Genomic DNA, 18,544 nt, shown 5'->3' with positions numbered 1-18,544 from the left:
TAATCATTTTTGAAGGAAATATCTCCAAGAATGGGTCTGCAGCAACTGATGAAAGAACAATCACAAGCAAAAAAGCTACTGAATTTGTCCTCACCAGTGTACCTGTTTCTGTCCATATGTTTTGATAGGGATGACTTCACAATCCTTTGTGTGAGAAAGTCCCTTTTACATTGAGAACATCTTTTATAGTTTTATGTAGCACTAGAGATTTTGAACATATCTAGTAACTGAAGGCTGGGTATCCATGAGGTGCTGTGGGCCATCAACAACAACAGAATCATACTCCAACACATGCTCCAACTTTGTGGCCAGCATATCCCCACTCTACTGTTGCTGTTAAGCCAGGGGATCAACTCTAGTTCAATGAAGAGTGTGGGAGGACATGCCAAGAGCAGCACCAGGCATACACTGAAGTGAGACATCAGCTTGGTTCAGCTACAAACCAGGACTGCTTCTATGCCAAACAGTGTAAGCAGCAAGTGATAGACTGAGCTAAGTAATCCCATGACTAACAGATCAGATCTAAGTTCTGCAGGCCTGCCATATCCAGCTTCGAATGATAGTGGACAAATAAACAAGTTACAGGAGGAGGAGTCTCCAGAAATACATAATGGAGGAATCCAACACATCAGAGCAAAAGACAAGACTGATAAATTGACAATAATCACTATCCATTGAATACTGAATGGATGACCCATTTTGGCCTCCTCCTGAGGTAACAAGGTGTAGAGCTGGATGGACACAGCAGGCCAAGCAGCATCAGGGGAGCAGGAAAGCTGATGTTTCAGGTCTAGACCCTTCTTCAGAAAAAACAAAATTCCTGAAGAAGGGCCTAGACCCGAAACGTCAGCTTTCCTGCTCCTCTGATGCTGCTTGGCCTGCTGTGTTCATCCAGCTCTACACCTTGTTATCTCAGATTCTCCAGCATCTGCAGTTCCTACTATCTCTGAAACAATTTTGACCTCCTCCTGAGGTCGCCAGCATCACAGATGCCAGTCTTCAGCCAATTCGATTAATTTTACTTGATATCAAGCAACAGCTCACAGCAACAGATATTGTAATCTATTGGCCCTGACAACATCTTGGCAATAGTACTTCTGTTCCAGCGTTAACTTTATCCTTAGACCAGCTGTTCCAGTTTGGCTACAATACTGGCACCTACCAGATGATGGATAAAATTGCCCATATGTGTCCTACAGACAAAAAGTTGGGCAAATCAATCCAGTTTGTTCCTGCCCAATCAGTTTACTCTTGATCATCAAAGTGATGAAATGTGTCATCTGCAGTGCTATCGAATGGCATTTATTTAGCAGTAACCTGCTCATTGACAACCAGTTTGAGTTCCGCCAGGGCCACTCAGCTCCAGATCTCACTCACAGCCTTGGTCCAAGAATTAAGATTCCAGAACTGAGGTGACAGTGACGTCCCTGACAGCAAGGCTGCATTTGACAGAGTGTGGTATCAAGGAAGCCAAGCAAAACTAAAGACAGTAATAAACAGGGAAATCATTCTTTAGCTGGAGTCATAGCTGACACAATGGAAAATGGTTGTGGTTGTTGGAGATCAGTCATCTCAGCTCCTGGATATCTCTACAGAGTACTCTGCATCCGCAGAGTAGTATATCAGGGCCAACCATTTTCAGCTGCTTCAACAATGACTTTCCCTTCATCATAAGGTCAGAAATGGGGGTGTTTGCTGATTATTATGCAATCTTTACTATCATCCATGACTCCTTAGATACTGAAGCCAATCTGTGTCTATATGCAGCAAGACCTCAGATTTCCTGAGTACAATGGCAAAGTGTTGATTCTTAATTCAGAGGGATACAGGCTGCTGAGATGGAAAAGGCACTGACTTTTCATCTTTGCACCTCACTTTCTGATATGTTGCATGTTCTAAGTCCAGACCCATACGTTGCAAAAAATATTCGTGCTACATAAGTACCAGGAAATGACCATCACCAAGAGAAAATTAAAGTTCATCCCTTGATGTTCAGTGGCATTACAATTATCAACAGCGTACCATTGACTAGAAAATGAACTGAATTGGATATATAAATAATGTAGTTATAAAAGCAAGCTAGAGGCTGAGATATCCACAGAAAGTAATTCACTTCTGACTCCCCAAATCCTGTCCACCATCTACTAGAATCTCTAGAATTGAATAGTCTCCACCTTGACTGAGCTCCAAAAACAGTCAAGAAGTTTATTCTATTCGGGGAAAGATAGGGGGCGTGATAAATGACCTGACTTCACCGCTACCATTCACTCTCTCCATGACTGATACACAATAGCAGCAGCATGTATTATCTACAGATAACAAAGCGTGGAGCTGGATGAACACAGCAGGCCAAGCAGCATCTCAGGAGCACAAAAGCTGATGTTTCGGGCCTAGACCCTTCATCACTCTCTGATGAAGGGTCTAGGCCCAAAACGTCAGCTTTTGTGCTCCTGAGATGCTGCTTGGCCTGCTGTGTTCATCCAGCTCCAGACTTTGTTAGCTTGGATTCTCCAGCATCTGCAGTTCCCATTATCTCTGTACTATCTACAGGTTGCACTGGAGCAACTTATCAAGGCTCCTTCAACAATAACTTTCAAACTGGAGGCCTTTACCATCAAGAAGGGCAAGGGCAGAAGATACTTGGGAATTGCAAGTTCTTGCAAGTTCCCCTCCAAGCTATACATCATCCTGACTTAGAAATCTATCATGTTCCTTCAGTGACGCTAGTCAAAATCCTGGAATTCCCGTCCATGAGGCCCTGTAGGTGCACCTGATTTGATTTGATTTATTGTCATCTATACCTAAATACAGTGACAAGCTTTGTTTATGAGCAGTACAGGCAGATCATTGTAAGCAAGAAATACAGATCATAGAGTGATAAAAAAAAACTAGACAGAGGCATACAGGTTACATCGCATAAGGTGAGTGCTGGGCAAGGTCAGCATTAGTAAGATCAGTATTATTTGAAGTTACAGAGTCCATTCAGCAGTCTAATAACGGTAGGGGAGAAGCTTTTCTTGCACCTGCTGATGCATGCGTTCAAGCTTCTGTGCCTTCTGCCTGATGGAAGCTGTAGGAGTGCATTACTGGGGTGGGGCAGATCTTTGATGATGTTAGCAGCTTCTATGCAGCAATGAGTCATGTAAATAGAATCCATGGATGGAAGATTGGCTTCCATGATGGCCTGGTCTGTGCACACAACCTTGTGGCTTCTCATGGTCCTGGGCAGAGCATATACTAGTCATTATGCACCCAGACAGCATGCTTTCAACGGTGCGTCTGTATGAGTTGGTGAGGATCCTTGTGACCATGCCAAATTTCCTGAGCCGCCTAAGGAAGAAGAAGTGTTGTGCCTTTTTGAGCATAGCACCTCTGTGGGAAGTCCAGGATAGGTTATCAGTTATCGTCATTCCCAGGAATTTGACACTCCTAACCCTCTCAACCTCAGTTCCGTTGATGTACATGGGGTGTGTCTCCTCTTTTCTTTCTGAAGTCAATGATCATTCTTTAGTTTTGCTGACATTGAGAGAGGGGTTGTTATCATTGCACCATGTTACCAAGCCCTCTGTCTCCTTCTGTATTCTGCCTTGTCGTTGTTTGATATCCATCCTACCACGGTGGTGTCATCAGCAAATTTGTAAGTGCCGATGGTTCAGAATTTTGCCACACAGTCATGGGTGTACAGGGAGTAGAGTAGGGGACTGAGAATGTATCCTCGAGGAGTTCCACTGATAAGTGTTACCATGGAGCATGTGCAGTAGTCTATCTTCACTGATTGTGGCCTGTGGTCAGAAAGCTGAGGATCCAGTTGTAGAGGGCAGAGCCGAGACCTAGGTCTCGGAATTCTGAGATAGACTGGAAGGGAAAGTAGTGCTGAAGGTGGAGCTGTAATCAATGAGCAGGGGTCTGACACAAGTGTCCTTGTTGTCCAGATGTTCCAGGGATGAGTGCAGGGCTAGGGAAATAGTGTTGGCTGTAGATCTGTTATGTCAATAGGTAAGGTGTAGAGGATTAAGGCAGATTAGGAGACTCGAGTTGATGTGGACCATGACCAGCCTCTCGAAGAATTTCATGATTATGGAGGTCAGGGCTACTGGGTGGTAATCATTAAGGCACATTGTCTGTGCTTTCTTCAGTACTGGGATGATGGTGGTTTTCTTGAAGCAGGTATAGACTACAGCTTGTAGGAGGGAAGAGGTTGAAGAGGTCAGGGAATATGTTCACAAGCTGGTCCACACAGGACCTAAGTGTTCAGCCAGGGGCTCCATTTAGGTCCATCTCTTTCCTTGGGTTGACTCTCAGGAAGATGAATCTGACAGCTGCAGCGGTGTCAGTGGGCACAGGTGCATCTGGGATTGTTGGTTGTCAGACTTCACACTGTGAGCTGCAGCAGTTCAATAAGCTTGATCATCAAGGATAATTAAAGATAGACGATAAATGATAGACATGATAAAGATTCCCACATCCCAAGAATTAATAAAAGAAGCAGAGTGAAGAGGAACTGCCGCTATGCATTTTAGTTAAGGCTAACAAGACAGCACGACCCACCATTCAATAAAACAGACGTGAGCTCTCAAAGCTATTTCTGAAGATTACCAAGCCAGCCTAGGAACAGGAGGAAGTCATTCAGCCCTTTCAGCTTACTCCACCAGCCAATCTCTACCTCAACTCCAGTTACCTGTCTTTAGTATCCTTACCTAACACAAATCCATTCATCTCAGTCTCAGGCATTTTAGTAAGTTATATTTTCCAATATATCTATGTCTACCTGTATTTTTAATGTGAAATGCTGAAATTGAAAAGTGTATGCAGGGCTGCAGTGCAGGAAATAACGTTCATAAACGGAAGCTTGTGCTGTAGATAGTTTGTGATGAGGAATCAGATTTTGCTGCATCGTGCATTTCAGACTGGATTACTTTCCTGTGTCAGAACTTTACCACAATATTTCATCTTACTCATTTTTTTTTGTCAGTGATGTTGTCTTAGATTGAGCTTTGAAGTAAGAATCTTTTCAAACCTAATCTTTATCTTTGAGTGCATTGAGTGTGTAGCATTCAGTCAGCCTAAACACAATACTGTCCTCATTTTCTGTGAATCTTCAGCCTTATGGGCCAGCAATATACAGGTGACGGGTGTTGCTCAGGGTCTTCGTAGAGTGGATGGTGTAGAGTACCATCAAGGGCATGCCAGCGGCTGTAAACTATGGTGGAAGAGTAATCAGCCAGAGAATGTGATAAAAGCACAAACCCTCTCCCCATACAGGAAACAGCATTCCTCTTACCTGGCCCCGCTGTAATTTTAACAATCTCCATATATTTTCCAAATCTTGGTGTTTGCAATCCTGCCCCCTCACAGTCTCCAACCAGTCTCACTGATGATATACCTGCAATAACATGGCTCCAGCCATTGCTATATCATTGACTTTGCAAAGGGTAACTGGAAGCCTTCATATATTTGAAATACAATTTTCAAACCATCAGAAGAGTTCCAAAAACAAGCCATAAAAACTTACCAGAAATCTCTGTCCAGTAATACCATTCTTTTTAACAACTTTTTCACAGTCTTTCCAATCCAGCTGTTGAACACAAACAGAATGAGAAAATTAGCTTTCGTGTATTTCAACATAATATGAGAATCAAGAAATTCATTCAGCTGTAGTCACCTGTATCTCAACTGGTAGCACGCTTGCCTCTGTGTCTCAAGGTTTGTGATTTCAAATCCCACTGCAGAGCACATAATCTGTGCTGCGAACTGAGGTACTGCTGCCCTGTTAGTTGCTTCAGGTGAATATATAAATTTCCATGGCACTATTTTGACAGGCTTTATTGATTATTCAAACAACATCAAAAAAGCAAACGATATGGTTCTTGTCACAATGCTGATTGCAGGATTTTGCTCTGCAGAAATTGTACATTACAACAATGACTGCATGTTGAAGATACATTTAAGTGTCTGTGAAGTGGTTAACTGCAAGTTCTTCTTTTTCAGATTGTGTCGTCAGATGTTGATCTTAAAGGAGTGCGTGCCTTTGAAGGGGCTGATAAATTCTTGACAAAAGAATAAGGACTGTTACACTTAATGGTTTCCACCATTCCTTCAGTTTACAGTGTGGAAGCTTATTTCTGATGAACAGATTCTCACTGTAAAGAAGAGCTTATCAATGCAAAATAGGAAACTCCATCTGTGCTCTGGCAAACATAGAGGCAGTGATGCAGTAGAGGCTGGGAGATGTGAATGATATTGGAAGGGAAAGACTGAGAAGAAGGGCGTTAAATGCTTGAGGTCACCTGAAGAGAAGGAGGAGGTTTCTATAAGGTTCTTCACCTCCACCAGTGAATCTTCAGCCTACCTGTCATGTGACAGTTGTGAGAAGTGGCTGCCAGCAAGCCAGACCTGATAGTATATTGCATACAAAAACAGAAATTTCTCAGAAATGTCAGCAGGTCTGGCAGCATCTGTGGAGAGAAATCAGAGTTAATGTTTTGGGTCCAGAGACCCTTCTTCAGAACTGTGAATATATTGGCTAGGAACAGAGACCTTTCCTTCACCCAATATGGATAGCATGGGAAAGGAGAGCACTGAGGGGAAAGTAAGGGGAAAGGTTGGCTGTGTAAAGAATGCTAGGATGTGATCCAGGCTTGGTGGTGGTTTGGATGTTGGAAACATTTGGTGATGAGGCTATTGGCTGTATTACACAAATCTACCATCCCCCCGCCCCCTTTCTTCACTGTGATCCTTGGCAGGAATGATGAGAAGGATGCTCTGAGGGAGGCATAGTCATGTGTTGATGCTGCACAGCATAGACATGCAATAATGCAGTAAACGGATACACAGGGTTTTATGTATCATACAGATGATAATTGAAAATTAAATTTTTATACTGAACATGTCTATCAACAAAAGGAGTTATATATCTATTATAAAACGGTAACTGCTTGATTTGTTTGTAGGGGAGTGCCGTGCAGATTGATCAGATTGACACTTGCTTTGCGAGTTAAATTATGAGGTCAGGTTGTAAATGGTAGCCCCTTAATTTTCGACTATTGCGAGCTGTGTTGATCGAGATATTTAAAACAATAAAAACATTCAAGAGAAGATGTAAAAAGATTGATTATAGGTGGGCGCATCAAGAAAAAGGGAGCATAATCTTGATATTACAGTCAAGACAAGAAAGGTGTCTTGGAAGAAGGAAGAAGTTTCTACAGGTTCTTTCCCTTCACCAGTGGAACTTTAGCCTCCATATTTTTGCAAGTGTTTCATCAGTGGGACTGCTTGGAAGCTGTAAGAGGGCAGGATTGCAAACATGAAGATTTGGAAAAAGAATGGGAATTATTATAACTACAGAGGGTCCAGGTAAGAGGGATGCTGTTTTCTGTATGGGGAGAGCTTTAATGTATTTCAAAACAATATGAGAACCAAGAAATTCATTCGGCTGCAGTCACCTGTATCTCCATTGGTAGTATTCTCACCTCTGAGTCGGAAGGTTTGTGGTTTCAAATCCCATGGCAGAGACCTGAGCACGTAACCTGTACTGGGGAACTGAGGTGAAATCAGAAGCTATGTTTCAAAAAGAGGGGTTAGTGGAGACCTTGCTCATTTAAAAGACTGCAAATGTTAATGGGAGCTTTCAAGGGAAGAATTGTTGATTTTAGTTGGATCAGGATAACAACTTGGAGAAAAGTTGGGAATATGAAGTTGCAGAACAACTGAGTTGGGAATGAGTGAATGGCAGAATACACTTGAGGGGCTGGATGCTGTAGTGATTAGAACAAGGTCAGGCAGGTGGATTTCACAGAATATGAGTTCACTCACTGGGGCTGTTAACCTGGTCCATTCAGGGAGTTCTGGCTGACAGATATAAACAGGGGTGTCATAGGCTATGTTCAATCTAGGAGCAAGCTCTGAGCTAGCTGGGTCAGTGTCATTTACTGTACTCTTGTAAAGAAAAGTTGACTTGATGATAGGAAACTGGCCTTTGTGGAGTTACTTCAAATGTCTTCCTTCTATTATCCTGAATCTGTGTCATTACGTTACCACAGCTGTCTTCTGTCTGCCAGTTTTATGGCAACAACAAATAGCATTAATAGAGAACCTAGCGGGGGAGAAAAAGGGTCTTGAGATGATTCACAAAAACTTTGTCAGGCAAAAACTGGATTCTCAATGGTGATTAAGTTGACATGATGCTTTAGGCAGGGAGATGAGTGTTGACACAGGATATTTTATGGAAGGAATTCCAGAGTGTGGGGCCTAGGATCTGTAAGGCATGGCTGTCAATTGTGGGGCAAAAGGAAGACGGATAGAAAAAGAGCTGGAGTTAAAGAACTGAAGAGTGTGGGAATGAGTTAAAAGTTTGAAAGATAATATAGAGATAGGGAGGCAACAGTCCATGAAGGGTCTTAAATATAAGATTGAGAATTCTATATTGTTGGGGCATGGAGAGCCACAGATAGATGTAATGAACGTACAACGTTTGTGTTGAATAACATACAGATTCAGAGTTTTGGGATCATCTGATGTCAATGAGGGTCAAAATGAGAGGCTTGATCAGGAAGACCTTGGAATTGTTCATTGTGGAGATTATTTCAGTCACAAGTGGGCTGTGGCAGAGGCAGAGGTGAAAAAGTATTAATGAGAAAGTACACAATATTTGTTAGGGAGAGTAGATGTGATCGGTTAGCTTAGCTCAGGATGGAATAGGACACCAAGTATACACTGGTTCAGCATGGAGTAATGGCCAAGAAGGAAAACGGAATCAGCAGTTCAGGAACAGAATTTGTTAGTGGACTAAATATGTTGATTTCCTTTTTCAGGCAGCACAGTGGCTCAGTGGTTAGCACTGCAGCCTCACAACATCAGGGACCCGGGTTCGATTCCAGCCTTGGGCAACTGTCTGTGCGGAGTTTGCACATTCTCCCTGTGTCTGAGTGGGTTTCCTCCGGGTACTCCGGTTTCCTCCCACAGTCCAAAGATGTGCAGGCTAGGCGAATTGGCCATGCTAATTTGCCCGTAGTGTGCAGGGACGTATGGGTTATAGGGGGATGGGTCTGGGTGGGATGCTCCAAGCGGCGGTGTGGACTTGTTGGGCCAAAGGGCCTGTTTCCATACTGTAGGGAATCTAATCTAATTGAGATGCCTGACAACAGAAAGGAAGAGTAGGAAGATTGAAAGTAATGGTGGAGAGTGGAGCTACACGTTCTGTTCACAGCAAACTGACTCTGTGTAATAAATGGCTTAATTTTATCACGTAAGTGAGTGAAATTTGAGTGAGTTAAAGTCAGGTCCCACAAGTCTTTGGCTGACATTACCAAGGGTCAGAAGATGAAGAAGGAACTTCATGACAGATAGACCTCCAGATGTAATTCAGGAGCAGGAAATAAGTTAGTTATGGAGATACCTTGTCTACCAATGAATAAGAGAGAGCAGAATCAAGAAAGAATCAGCTGACTCTGGACAGGATGTATTGACAGTGGTGTATTCATCAACGCAAAGTTGTAGTGATGTCCTGGAGGACAAAGAAGGATTATTTATGATGCCCACTGTCACAGTAGAGGATGCATTTTATGACTTTGAAAGGAGAAACTATATGGGGCTAGGGATGAGGTGCTGCAGGAGACACTGAAGACATGTTCAAATCAATGTGGCAGCTGGTTTCACTAAAACTTACATAAAATCTGGAACTGAAATTTAGTTTCATTAATGGTGAGCACTATACTATTATTGGCTATTGTATGAACCCATCCAATTTACTCATGTCCTGAGGGAAGGAAAACTATTATCCTTGTTTGGAATGATCTGCATGAGACTCCAGACTATAGCAACATGGTAAACTCTGAACTTCCCTCTGCAATGGCCTCACAAGCCAGTTGGTTCAAAGGAATTAGGAATGGGCAATACGTCCATGTCTTGCCAAAGCTGCCTATATCCCATGAAAGAATAAATAAAGAAAGATGGCTTTCTCTGTGACAAAAGGGTGGTAATGAAGATGGGTTGGGCAGTTTATATGGAGGAAGAGGTCAGGCAATGACAGGAAGTCAGCAAAATTAGAGGAGGGATAATAGGGAGAGCTGAGAAAGGAGTTGAAATTGAGATAACTGAAGAAACTGAAGGAGTAACCTAGGACATAGATTAATGGATGTAGTGGAACAAACATGAGGCAGGCAGCTCAACCTGAACAGACTGCATGCGATAATTTTCTGGAGAATATGTGTACTGAACAAAGTTCATTGTTTACATGAACAGACGTTTGGCCTATCCATTTCTGACTCAGATCATTGTATCAATTTAAAAGAGAATCATAGTCTAAGAACAGGGAAATTCCAGGATAGAGGGACGAGGTGAATTCATTGGTAAAAGAGGAAACAACACCTCTAGTACCTTCCAAGACTAGGGAGCCTGAACAACATAAGGTTTTGGTTCAACACTATAGCCAAATCTCAGCAATGTTTAGTTAGGTTGCCAGCAGGCCTTTGCCTCGGGGCTCAATTTTACACGTTGAAAATATGGCTATGCTTTTTCCTTCTGTTAGCTTGTGGCCTGTAATAGTTTCCCTTGACCTATGAGTGATTGCTGGCTGAGACTGGTAGATTTCTGCAAACTCTTTTATTCACGCTTATGTACATAATATGTTTCCTGCAAGTACATCTCTCACAATAACAGGCTATTCCATCTTTGCTTCACAATCTCTTGCATCTGATTGCTGATGTCACTGTAACATCACAATATATATCCATTACGCAACAACAGTGTCTGTTAAACAGTTCTTTAATAGGAAGAGATTTATAATTATCTCTCTTGTCTATGATGTATGACCAACCTTCAGAAGAGGTCAGGGATCAGCACTTTAAAATCCTATTTCAACCATCCTCAACATGAACTGACCCTACCATTGACATGATCATAAGTCAGTGAATACTCTTAATGCATCAGTTACCAATTGTTAAAAGCTTTCCATGTGAAGTCATTTGGTAGGCAAAAGGGCCTGTTCTGTGCTGTGTTGTATTATATTTAAAACTAGCCCAGAGATGTGGTTGGATGAAAGAGAATAAAGAAATATGGGGACAAGACAGGCAAATGAAATCACAACCATTGATCATATGATGATTAAACAGGAAGGCAGGGAGGCTGGCATCCATGGCCTGCTTTACTGTATGCTATTTCTGTATAATTCATAGAACACAGAACTGAACAACACAAGAACGGGTCATTCGACCCATGATGTTGTGCCAAACATGATGCCAAATTAAACAAATCCCTTCTGCCTGCCCTTGTTCCTTATCCCTCCATTCCTTGCAGAGTCATGTGCTTGTCTAAAAGTCCCTTGAACAATCCTATCGTATCTGCCTCCACCACCACCTCTGGCAGCACGTTCCAGATTCCTACCACTCTCTGTGTAAAAACCTTGCCTCTCACACCTCCTTTGAACTTTCCCCCTTTCACCCTAAAGGCATGCACCCCAGCATTACTCATTTTAACTCTGGGAAAAAGATTCTGACCGTCAGAATGTATCATTTCTGTACCGATATATAAAATGAATATTCACATGCAACAGGCAGAGACACCTTGCTCGTTAAATCCAAAACAGACTTGAGGTTATTTTAAAAACAAATGTAGCAATTTAACTGAGCCACATTTTCCATGTTCAAATACAAGGACTATAACTTCATATTGTAACATTTGTCTCTGGCTGGCAAAAGAACAAGTACTCCTAAGGCAATTTCAGGACTTGCTTCATGAAACAATTTTTCTTTTGCAATAGTTTCTTTTAAATCCATAATTATTGGAAACTAGCTGCTGATTTAAGCATTTTTATTGCAAAATCCAAAAAGACCTTTAGCAAACACCGCGGCTTATCTTTTCAATCAACTGCGCAGGATGGCTAACAACAAGAGTTAGCATTTATATAACTTCTTCAATGTAGTGAAACATCCCAAGAAGCTTCAAAGAAACATTATCAAAAAAACTTTGATGTTGACAACTTCAATGGTATGAGATCAGGTGGACCAAAGTTTGGTTAAAGAGGTAGGTTTCAAGGAGTGACTGAAAAGAAGAAGACACGAGGCAGAGACATGGCAAAGTTTGGGGATGGAATTCCAGAATTTATGGCACAGACATTAAAAACCAATCATGGAGAGACAAAAATTGGAGATGCTGAAAAGGGCAAAATTGGAGGATCAGTGAGATTGGAATGGCTTCTTCTGCTGGAGGAATGTCTAGATCGAGGAACAGCCAGGGCATTGAAGAATTGGAAAACAAGAATGAGAATTTTAAAATCAAAATGTTGCTGCACTGGGGGTAATTGTAAGTCAGTGAGCAAAAGTGTCCGGAACTTAATGTGAGTTAGGGCATGCAGCAGAGTTTTGGATAAGCTCAAATATAGGGTGGACCGAAGATGGGAGATTGGCTAAGAGAGCATGGGAATAGTTTGAATCTAAAGATAAAAAAGGCATCAACAAAGTTGATGATCACATTAATATATGGAAGTGTAAACAAAGAACTTTTTGAACTTTAAAGAAAGTACAACTTCCCGGCATTGATGATGAAAAAAGGCATACTACCACATTCTAACATTTTAAAGCCAAACTTTGATATAATCATTGCCAACCATTGAACTGCTTAAAGTTTTACCTTGCACATCAGCCAGATAATCATTCTACACAGCTAAAAAAGCATTATTCATGGAGTTCAGTAGAATACAAGGAAGAACAAAAGAGCCTTTGGCTGTACCTACCATTCTGAAATAGTCAGCCAAATGATTTGGGGACCACTGAAGTACATCGTTACGGTTTGGAAGGTTTCTGAAAGCCATTGTTTTTTCTCCCAAGTCTCCAATTATTTTTCGCTTAATATCATGTTACAACATATAGCTGAGAAGAATAACGGGTCTTTTCTCTTCCTGTCACGCACCACAACCTTCACAGTACCTAGAAAGGAAGTGCGTAGGGTGCTGATCAATGATAATAATGAATAAGATACTTCAGTCGGTAAACATTTGGTTTACTTCTTAAAATAATTAAATGTAGGCTGAAAAGTAAATGCTAATGATGGACTTAGAAGTGAAACTGTATCATTGCCTCCTGCTGAATGTTATTTTGAGAAAATCAACACTAAAATGGATTTGACTAACTTCCTTTGTCACTTCCCCTCTTTATTCTACAGAAATTCAGCAGAAACTGTCCTCTCGCATGATTATACCAGACTTCAGTAAGGTACCTCCAGCTCTGATCATAACACAGTGAACTTAACTAAATGCAAGAGGCACATGTTTTGCTCAGCAGTGCAGAAAGACCAACTCTCTGGGATGAAATCCCAGTCATTGTTTGCTTTTTAAAAGGTATATGGTTAAGATTGAATCTCACACTCCCACACATTAAAGAAGAATGAACAGTGAGGAATTATTTTCAACCTAGAATTTAACCTCAGCTACAGTAGTTGGGTGATTATGTTGCTGACTTATAGGCTTGGCACAATCTGCTGGAGAATGTGGGGTCAGATCTCATCGTCACAGTCTGATATTTGAATTCAATTTTGAAATTCTTGTAATAAAGCTGTAACTTTAAGTAAATGTTGCCTTGAAGTTAACAATTGTCATTGAAAACCCAAGAGGCTTATTTATTTCCATTCGGGAAGGAAACTGGGTGTGTTTATAGAGTCTGATCTAAAAGTAACTGCAGTCTAATGTCCGACCCGAGAAATTATGTTAAAATGATTAGTTCAAAAAGACAGCTCACCATCAGCTTCTCAGTGCAGGGATAGGCCAAACTTAACAGTGATGTCCATGGCTAAGAGTGAATTTTGAAAAATCAAGGGGTGCAGTAGATTTATGATCAGTATATTGGACTATATTGACTGGATTTTATTTGAGGTTTCTGATGGTTTCAATGTGGAATATCTGAATTGTTGTTTATTAGCTTTCAAGAGTCAAATAGTTTCTGGAGAGAAAAGGGCACAGGCCTGCAAATAAAATTCAGGAACTATTTTAAAGCCATGCCTCTAGTGCTCATAAAATTCTCAAAAACATGTGTATTCATATATTTTCTGATAACATTTGCAGGTATTGGCTCTGACAACATTCCAGGAATCATGCTGTGAAGATTTGTGCTCCAGGACTTGCTGCACCCCTAGCCAAACTGTTCTGGTGCAACTACAACACTGGAATCTAACCGATAATATAGCAAACTTCCCAAGTATGTCCTTTACACAAAAAGCAGGTCAAATACAACCTGGCCAATTACCACTCTATCAAGCTACTCTTGACTATTATCAAACTGACAGAAAGTGTCATTGACAATGCTAGCAAGTGGCACTGGCACTCAATTTGAGTTCTGCTGAGCTTAGTCAACTCCTGGCCTCATTATAGCTTTGATCCAAAAATGGGCCAAAGACCTGAAATATAAGAGGTACAGTGAGAATGATTGTCCTTGACATTAAGAGCAATATTTTACTAAGTTTGGTACCTTAGCAAGGAACCCTGTCAAAACTTAAGTCAATGAGAATCATGGGAAATCTTTCATCTGTTCGGAGTCACACCCAACACGAAGAAAGATGGCTATGGTTGGTGGAAGCCAGTCATCTCAGCCGCAAGACCTCATTATAGTTCTGAAGAAGGGTCACTGGACTCAAGATGGTGACTGTGTTGACTCAGATGCTGACAGACTAGCTGAGTTTCATCAGCAATTTCTGGTTTTGTTTGTGTCAGATCCCTGCCACCTGCAGTTCTTCGTTCGATATTACATCACGAAAGAATGTTTGCTGATGACTGTTCAATGTTCAGCACCATTTGCAATTCCTCAGAAGCTGAAGCAACTCATGTCCAATGCAATAAGATCTGGATAGGTTTAGGCTGACAAGTGTAAATAACATTCACATCATACAAGTGCCAGGCAAAGGTCCTCTCAAAAAAAGAGAGAACCTAATCATTGACCTTGACATTCAATGGCATTAGCATCATTGAGTCCCCCACAATCAACATACTGGACATTGTTTAGAAATTGATCTGGACTGGCAATACAAATGCTGTGATTATAACAGCAGGTCAAAGTCTGAGAATTCTGCAACGAGTAACTTGCCTCATGACCCCAGAGCCCGCCACACAAGATGGGATGCCGATGGAATGCTCCCTGACTTGCCTGAATGAGTGCAGCTCCAACAACACTCAAGAAGATCGCCACCTTCTTTTGCATCTAATACTGAACTTGTACCAACTACAATAGTTTGCATTAATTGTTGAGTAGACAACTCAAATGGACTGGCTTTAGATTAATTTGAATATTGTATTTACAGCGAAGAACTCAAGAACTATTTTGACAGAAACTTGCTTCACAAAAGTTTTTAAAAATCTTTCTTTTTCCTCCCAGGAATGGAACTGTGGCACAATGTTTAGCACTGCTGCCTCACAGTGCCAGGGACATGGGTTCAATGGGGACTTAGTTTGCAAATAAAGAGGGAAAAAAAATCCTGCTTGATTGCCATCACATCCACTAACTTAAGTGTTTACCTCTCCAACACTTGGAGATGACCATTGTCTGGCACTTGTGTGATGTGTGAATGTTATTTGTGGCTGCATACCATGTATAAAATGCACTGCAGTGACTCATAGAAGTTCCTTCAGTAGCACTTCCTGAACTGTCCAGAGAGCTCATGGGAACACCATCACATGCATGTCCCCCACCAAGCCACACACCATTCTGACTTACAATGATACCATTGTTGCTTCACTGCTGCAGGTAACTCCCTTCCTAACAGTACCAATGCCAGATGGATTGCAGCGATTCAGGAAGACAACCCATCACTCAAGGGCAATATGGGATAGTCAATAAAAGTCAGTAACACCAACATGCCATTGAAGAATAAAAAAAACATAAATTTTGATCTCTGCATTTATTGTGGAAAGTGATTTTTTCATACATGTCACAGTCTAATTACACCGTCCCACCAAAAGTGGTACTTCAGTACCTGCTCTGGTGAAGTATGTAACTACCATATGGCAAGTTTACAAGAAGTTTTTCTATTATAAATGTGGTCATAGGGACAAGAAAAGATGACAGGAATTGAATGTATTTTTTATATATGACAGGAATATGCTATAGAATGGAATCATACAGATATCGAGGGTGTTTTGTATAAACGTCAAGTAATTAGTTCAAGTGTTCAGATTGTTTTCTGTAGAGAGTGAGGTTGAAGTATAATTTGAAATAGAATATGCCCAGTAGAGTTGCTGATGAGAAAATAATTGAGGAATCTCATTGTTTTTGGATACCTCTGCAAAGACAAACAAGGTAAAAAAGCGATTCAAGAATTGGGAGTTTGATGAGGTGACATGTTCTTCTGAGTCCCACTTCCTGCATGGGAGGAGGGCATGTGAAGTATCATCAGATCCTGTCCCAGATTCCTCCACTACCTATGTTTCTGTGATGCTATTGTAGCAGGCACAAGGAAGATGTTCCCTGCTCAGATGTTGGAAGAAGGCTTTGCACAAATCATAGAATCCCTAGGCTGTGGATAAAGGCCATTCAGCCCAGTGATTCTGCACTGACCCTTGAAAGAACATTATATCCTATCGCTGTATACTTATATTGATTTCACTTAACCTACCTAACTTGCACATTATTGGCCAATTTAGCATAGCCAATTTTCCTAACTTGCACATTTTTGGACTGTGTGAGGAAACCACAGCATCCTGAAGTAACACGCACAGGCAGGGGGAGAATTTGCGAACTCCACACACACAGTCACATGAGGCTGGAATCGAACCCAGGTCCCTGGCGCCGTGAGACAGCAGTGCTAACCATTGTGCCACCATTCCATATCTGGGGAAGAAAAAAAAATATTTTTAAGAAGTTTGGTTAAGCAGGTTTCTGTCAAAATAGTTCTTGAGTTCCCCACTGTAAATATAATATCCAACTTAATATAAATCTAGTCCATTTGAGTTGCTTATCCAACAATTAATGCAAGCTATTGTAGTTGGTGCAAGTTCAGTATTAGTTGCAAATGAAGGGGAAATTACATGTCAGATGTATTTTGCTGAACAATATCTTTGGGATTATGTTAGTGCATCGACTACTGGAACAATGAATCTATCAGAGAGAGTGAAAGGGTCATTGAAACTTGCAGACTTTTGGAAAATGCACTGTTTGGAAAACATCTAACTTCATTCTGATTTCATTTAGATAGGTTCTCATTCAGACTGCAGACTGGAAGAATCTATTACAACATTCTGAACAGAAACCATTCACTATCTCAAACACATCAGACACTGTCCTGTCAATGTTACATTAAAGACATTCATTAAAAACATCTTGGGGCTTGAGATGCAATCTGTTCGTCAACTATGCTAAGACATTGGAGTAGCACTGAATGTTGGTATCACATTGGAGCCATTATACGAGCTGCCTAATTAATTTTATTGCAGTAAATGGACTCTCAGGTAGTGTATATAATTGTTTCTTTCACACGGCAGCTCAGGGATTTCGTCTTGATTATTTAATAAAAACTAATCAATTTCCTTTCATGCCAATTTCAATTTATGTTGAACACGGGGGTGTTAAGTGATGATTTTGGCTTTTTTTTGTCTTTATTCATTGCAAACAAGGAAGGAATATGAGCTCTAAAAGAAGTTATTGCAAGGTTTTCAGTCATGGTGATTTTACAATATAACCTGATTTGAAATAGGTCACACTATTGTATGATACTTAATAAATTGGTTCCAAAGATGCACCAGGGAAATGATGAGCTCTGGTAATGTTACTGAACTAATAATCCAAGGGCTAATACTCTGGCAACTGGATTTAAAATACCACCATAGTAGCTGGTAGAATTTAGATTCAACAAGTATAATCTGGAATTATTCACTGATGTTTACCATGTAACTACCACTGACAATCTTAAAATAAAATCTGGCATATGACCAGTCCTTAGGAAAGGAAGGTCTGCTGTTCTTTCTTGGACTGGCCTATATAGGTCTGGAGTCACAGAATGTGGTTGAGGCTTAACTGTCCTCAGAAATGGCCAGGCAAGGAGTTCAGTTCAAGCGCAATTGGGGATGGGTAACTAATGCTGACTTTGCCAAGAGGCACATCCCATGAAAGAACAAAGAAAACAAAACTAGAAATTTCTGCATAATGTGAAAATAATTTGCAGAAGCCCTGTCCTGTGCAACCGATCACGATATCCACCATCCTGAAAGCCATTCCAAATTTATGAAAGTAAGGCTTTTTCATCACTTGGGGGACATAATAAATAATGCCCTGTTGCTTCTGGGGCCCTTCAAATGCCTGCACTCCCTACTTTCATTAAAAGCTCACAGATGCTTTGCTCCTCAAATCCATTGCACTGTGGGCATGACCCCCCATCCCCCATTTATCCTGCTGCATTAACGCCACATTTAGTACTGACAATCACACAGCTACTGCAAAGAAAAGAAATGCAAATTCGTTAGACCATAAAGCAACAGACAGAAGCAGCTGCTACAACATTACTAAAGAGAATGAGCAATTGCTCAAAAACAAAATGTCCTAATGGTACCTTCTGACATTGCAGAATCGCAACA

At 41.1% G+C, this 18,544-nt stretch overlaps 1 protein-coding gene across 1 annotated transcript in view; it reads right to left on the bottom strand.

Moving 5' to 3' along the window:
* Nucleotides 1-13,063, bottom strand: part of lcp2a (lymphocyte cytosolic protein 2a) — a 167,257-nt gene extending 154,194 nt beyond the window's left edge. The window contains exons 1-2 of the mRNA XM_048543731.2: nt 12,728-13,063; nt 5,513-5,575 (exon numbers count right to left, since the gene is read on the bottom strand). Of these exons, the coding sequence (XP_048399688.2) occupies nt 5,513-5,575; nt 12,728-12,805 (141 nt within the window). The 5' untranslated portion in view covers nt 12,806-13,063. The remainder of the gene's footprint in view (nt 1-5,512; nt 5,576-12,727) is intronic.
* Between the last annotated feature and the right edge of the window lie 5,481 nt (nt 13,064-18,544).

The sequence above is a fragment of the Stegostoma tigrinum genome, chromosome 13, assembly GCF_030684315.1.
Source record: "Stegostoma tigrinum isolate sSteTig4 chromosome 13, sSteTig4.hap1, whole genome shotgun sequence".
Classification (NCBI taxonomy): Eukaryota; Metazoa; Chordata; class Chondrichthyes; order Orectolobiformes; family Stegostomatidae; genus Stegostoma; species Stegostoma tigrinum.
This window is presented reverse-complemented; position numbering and strand designations above follow the sequence as displayed.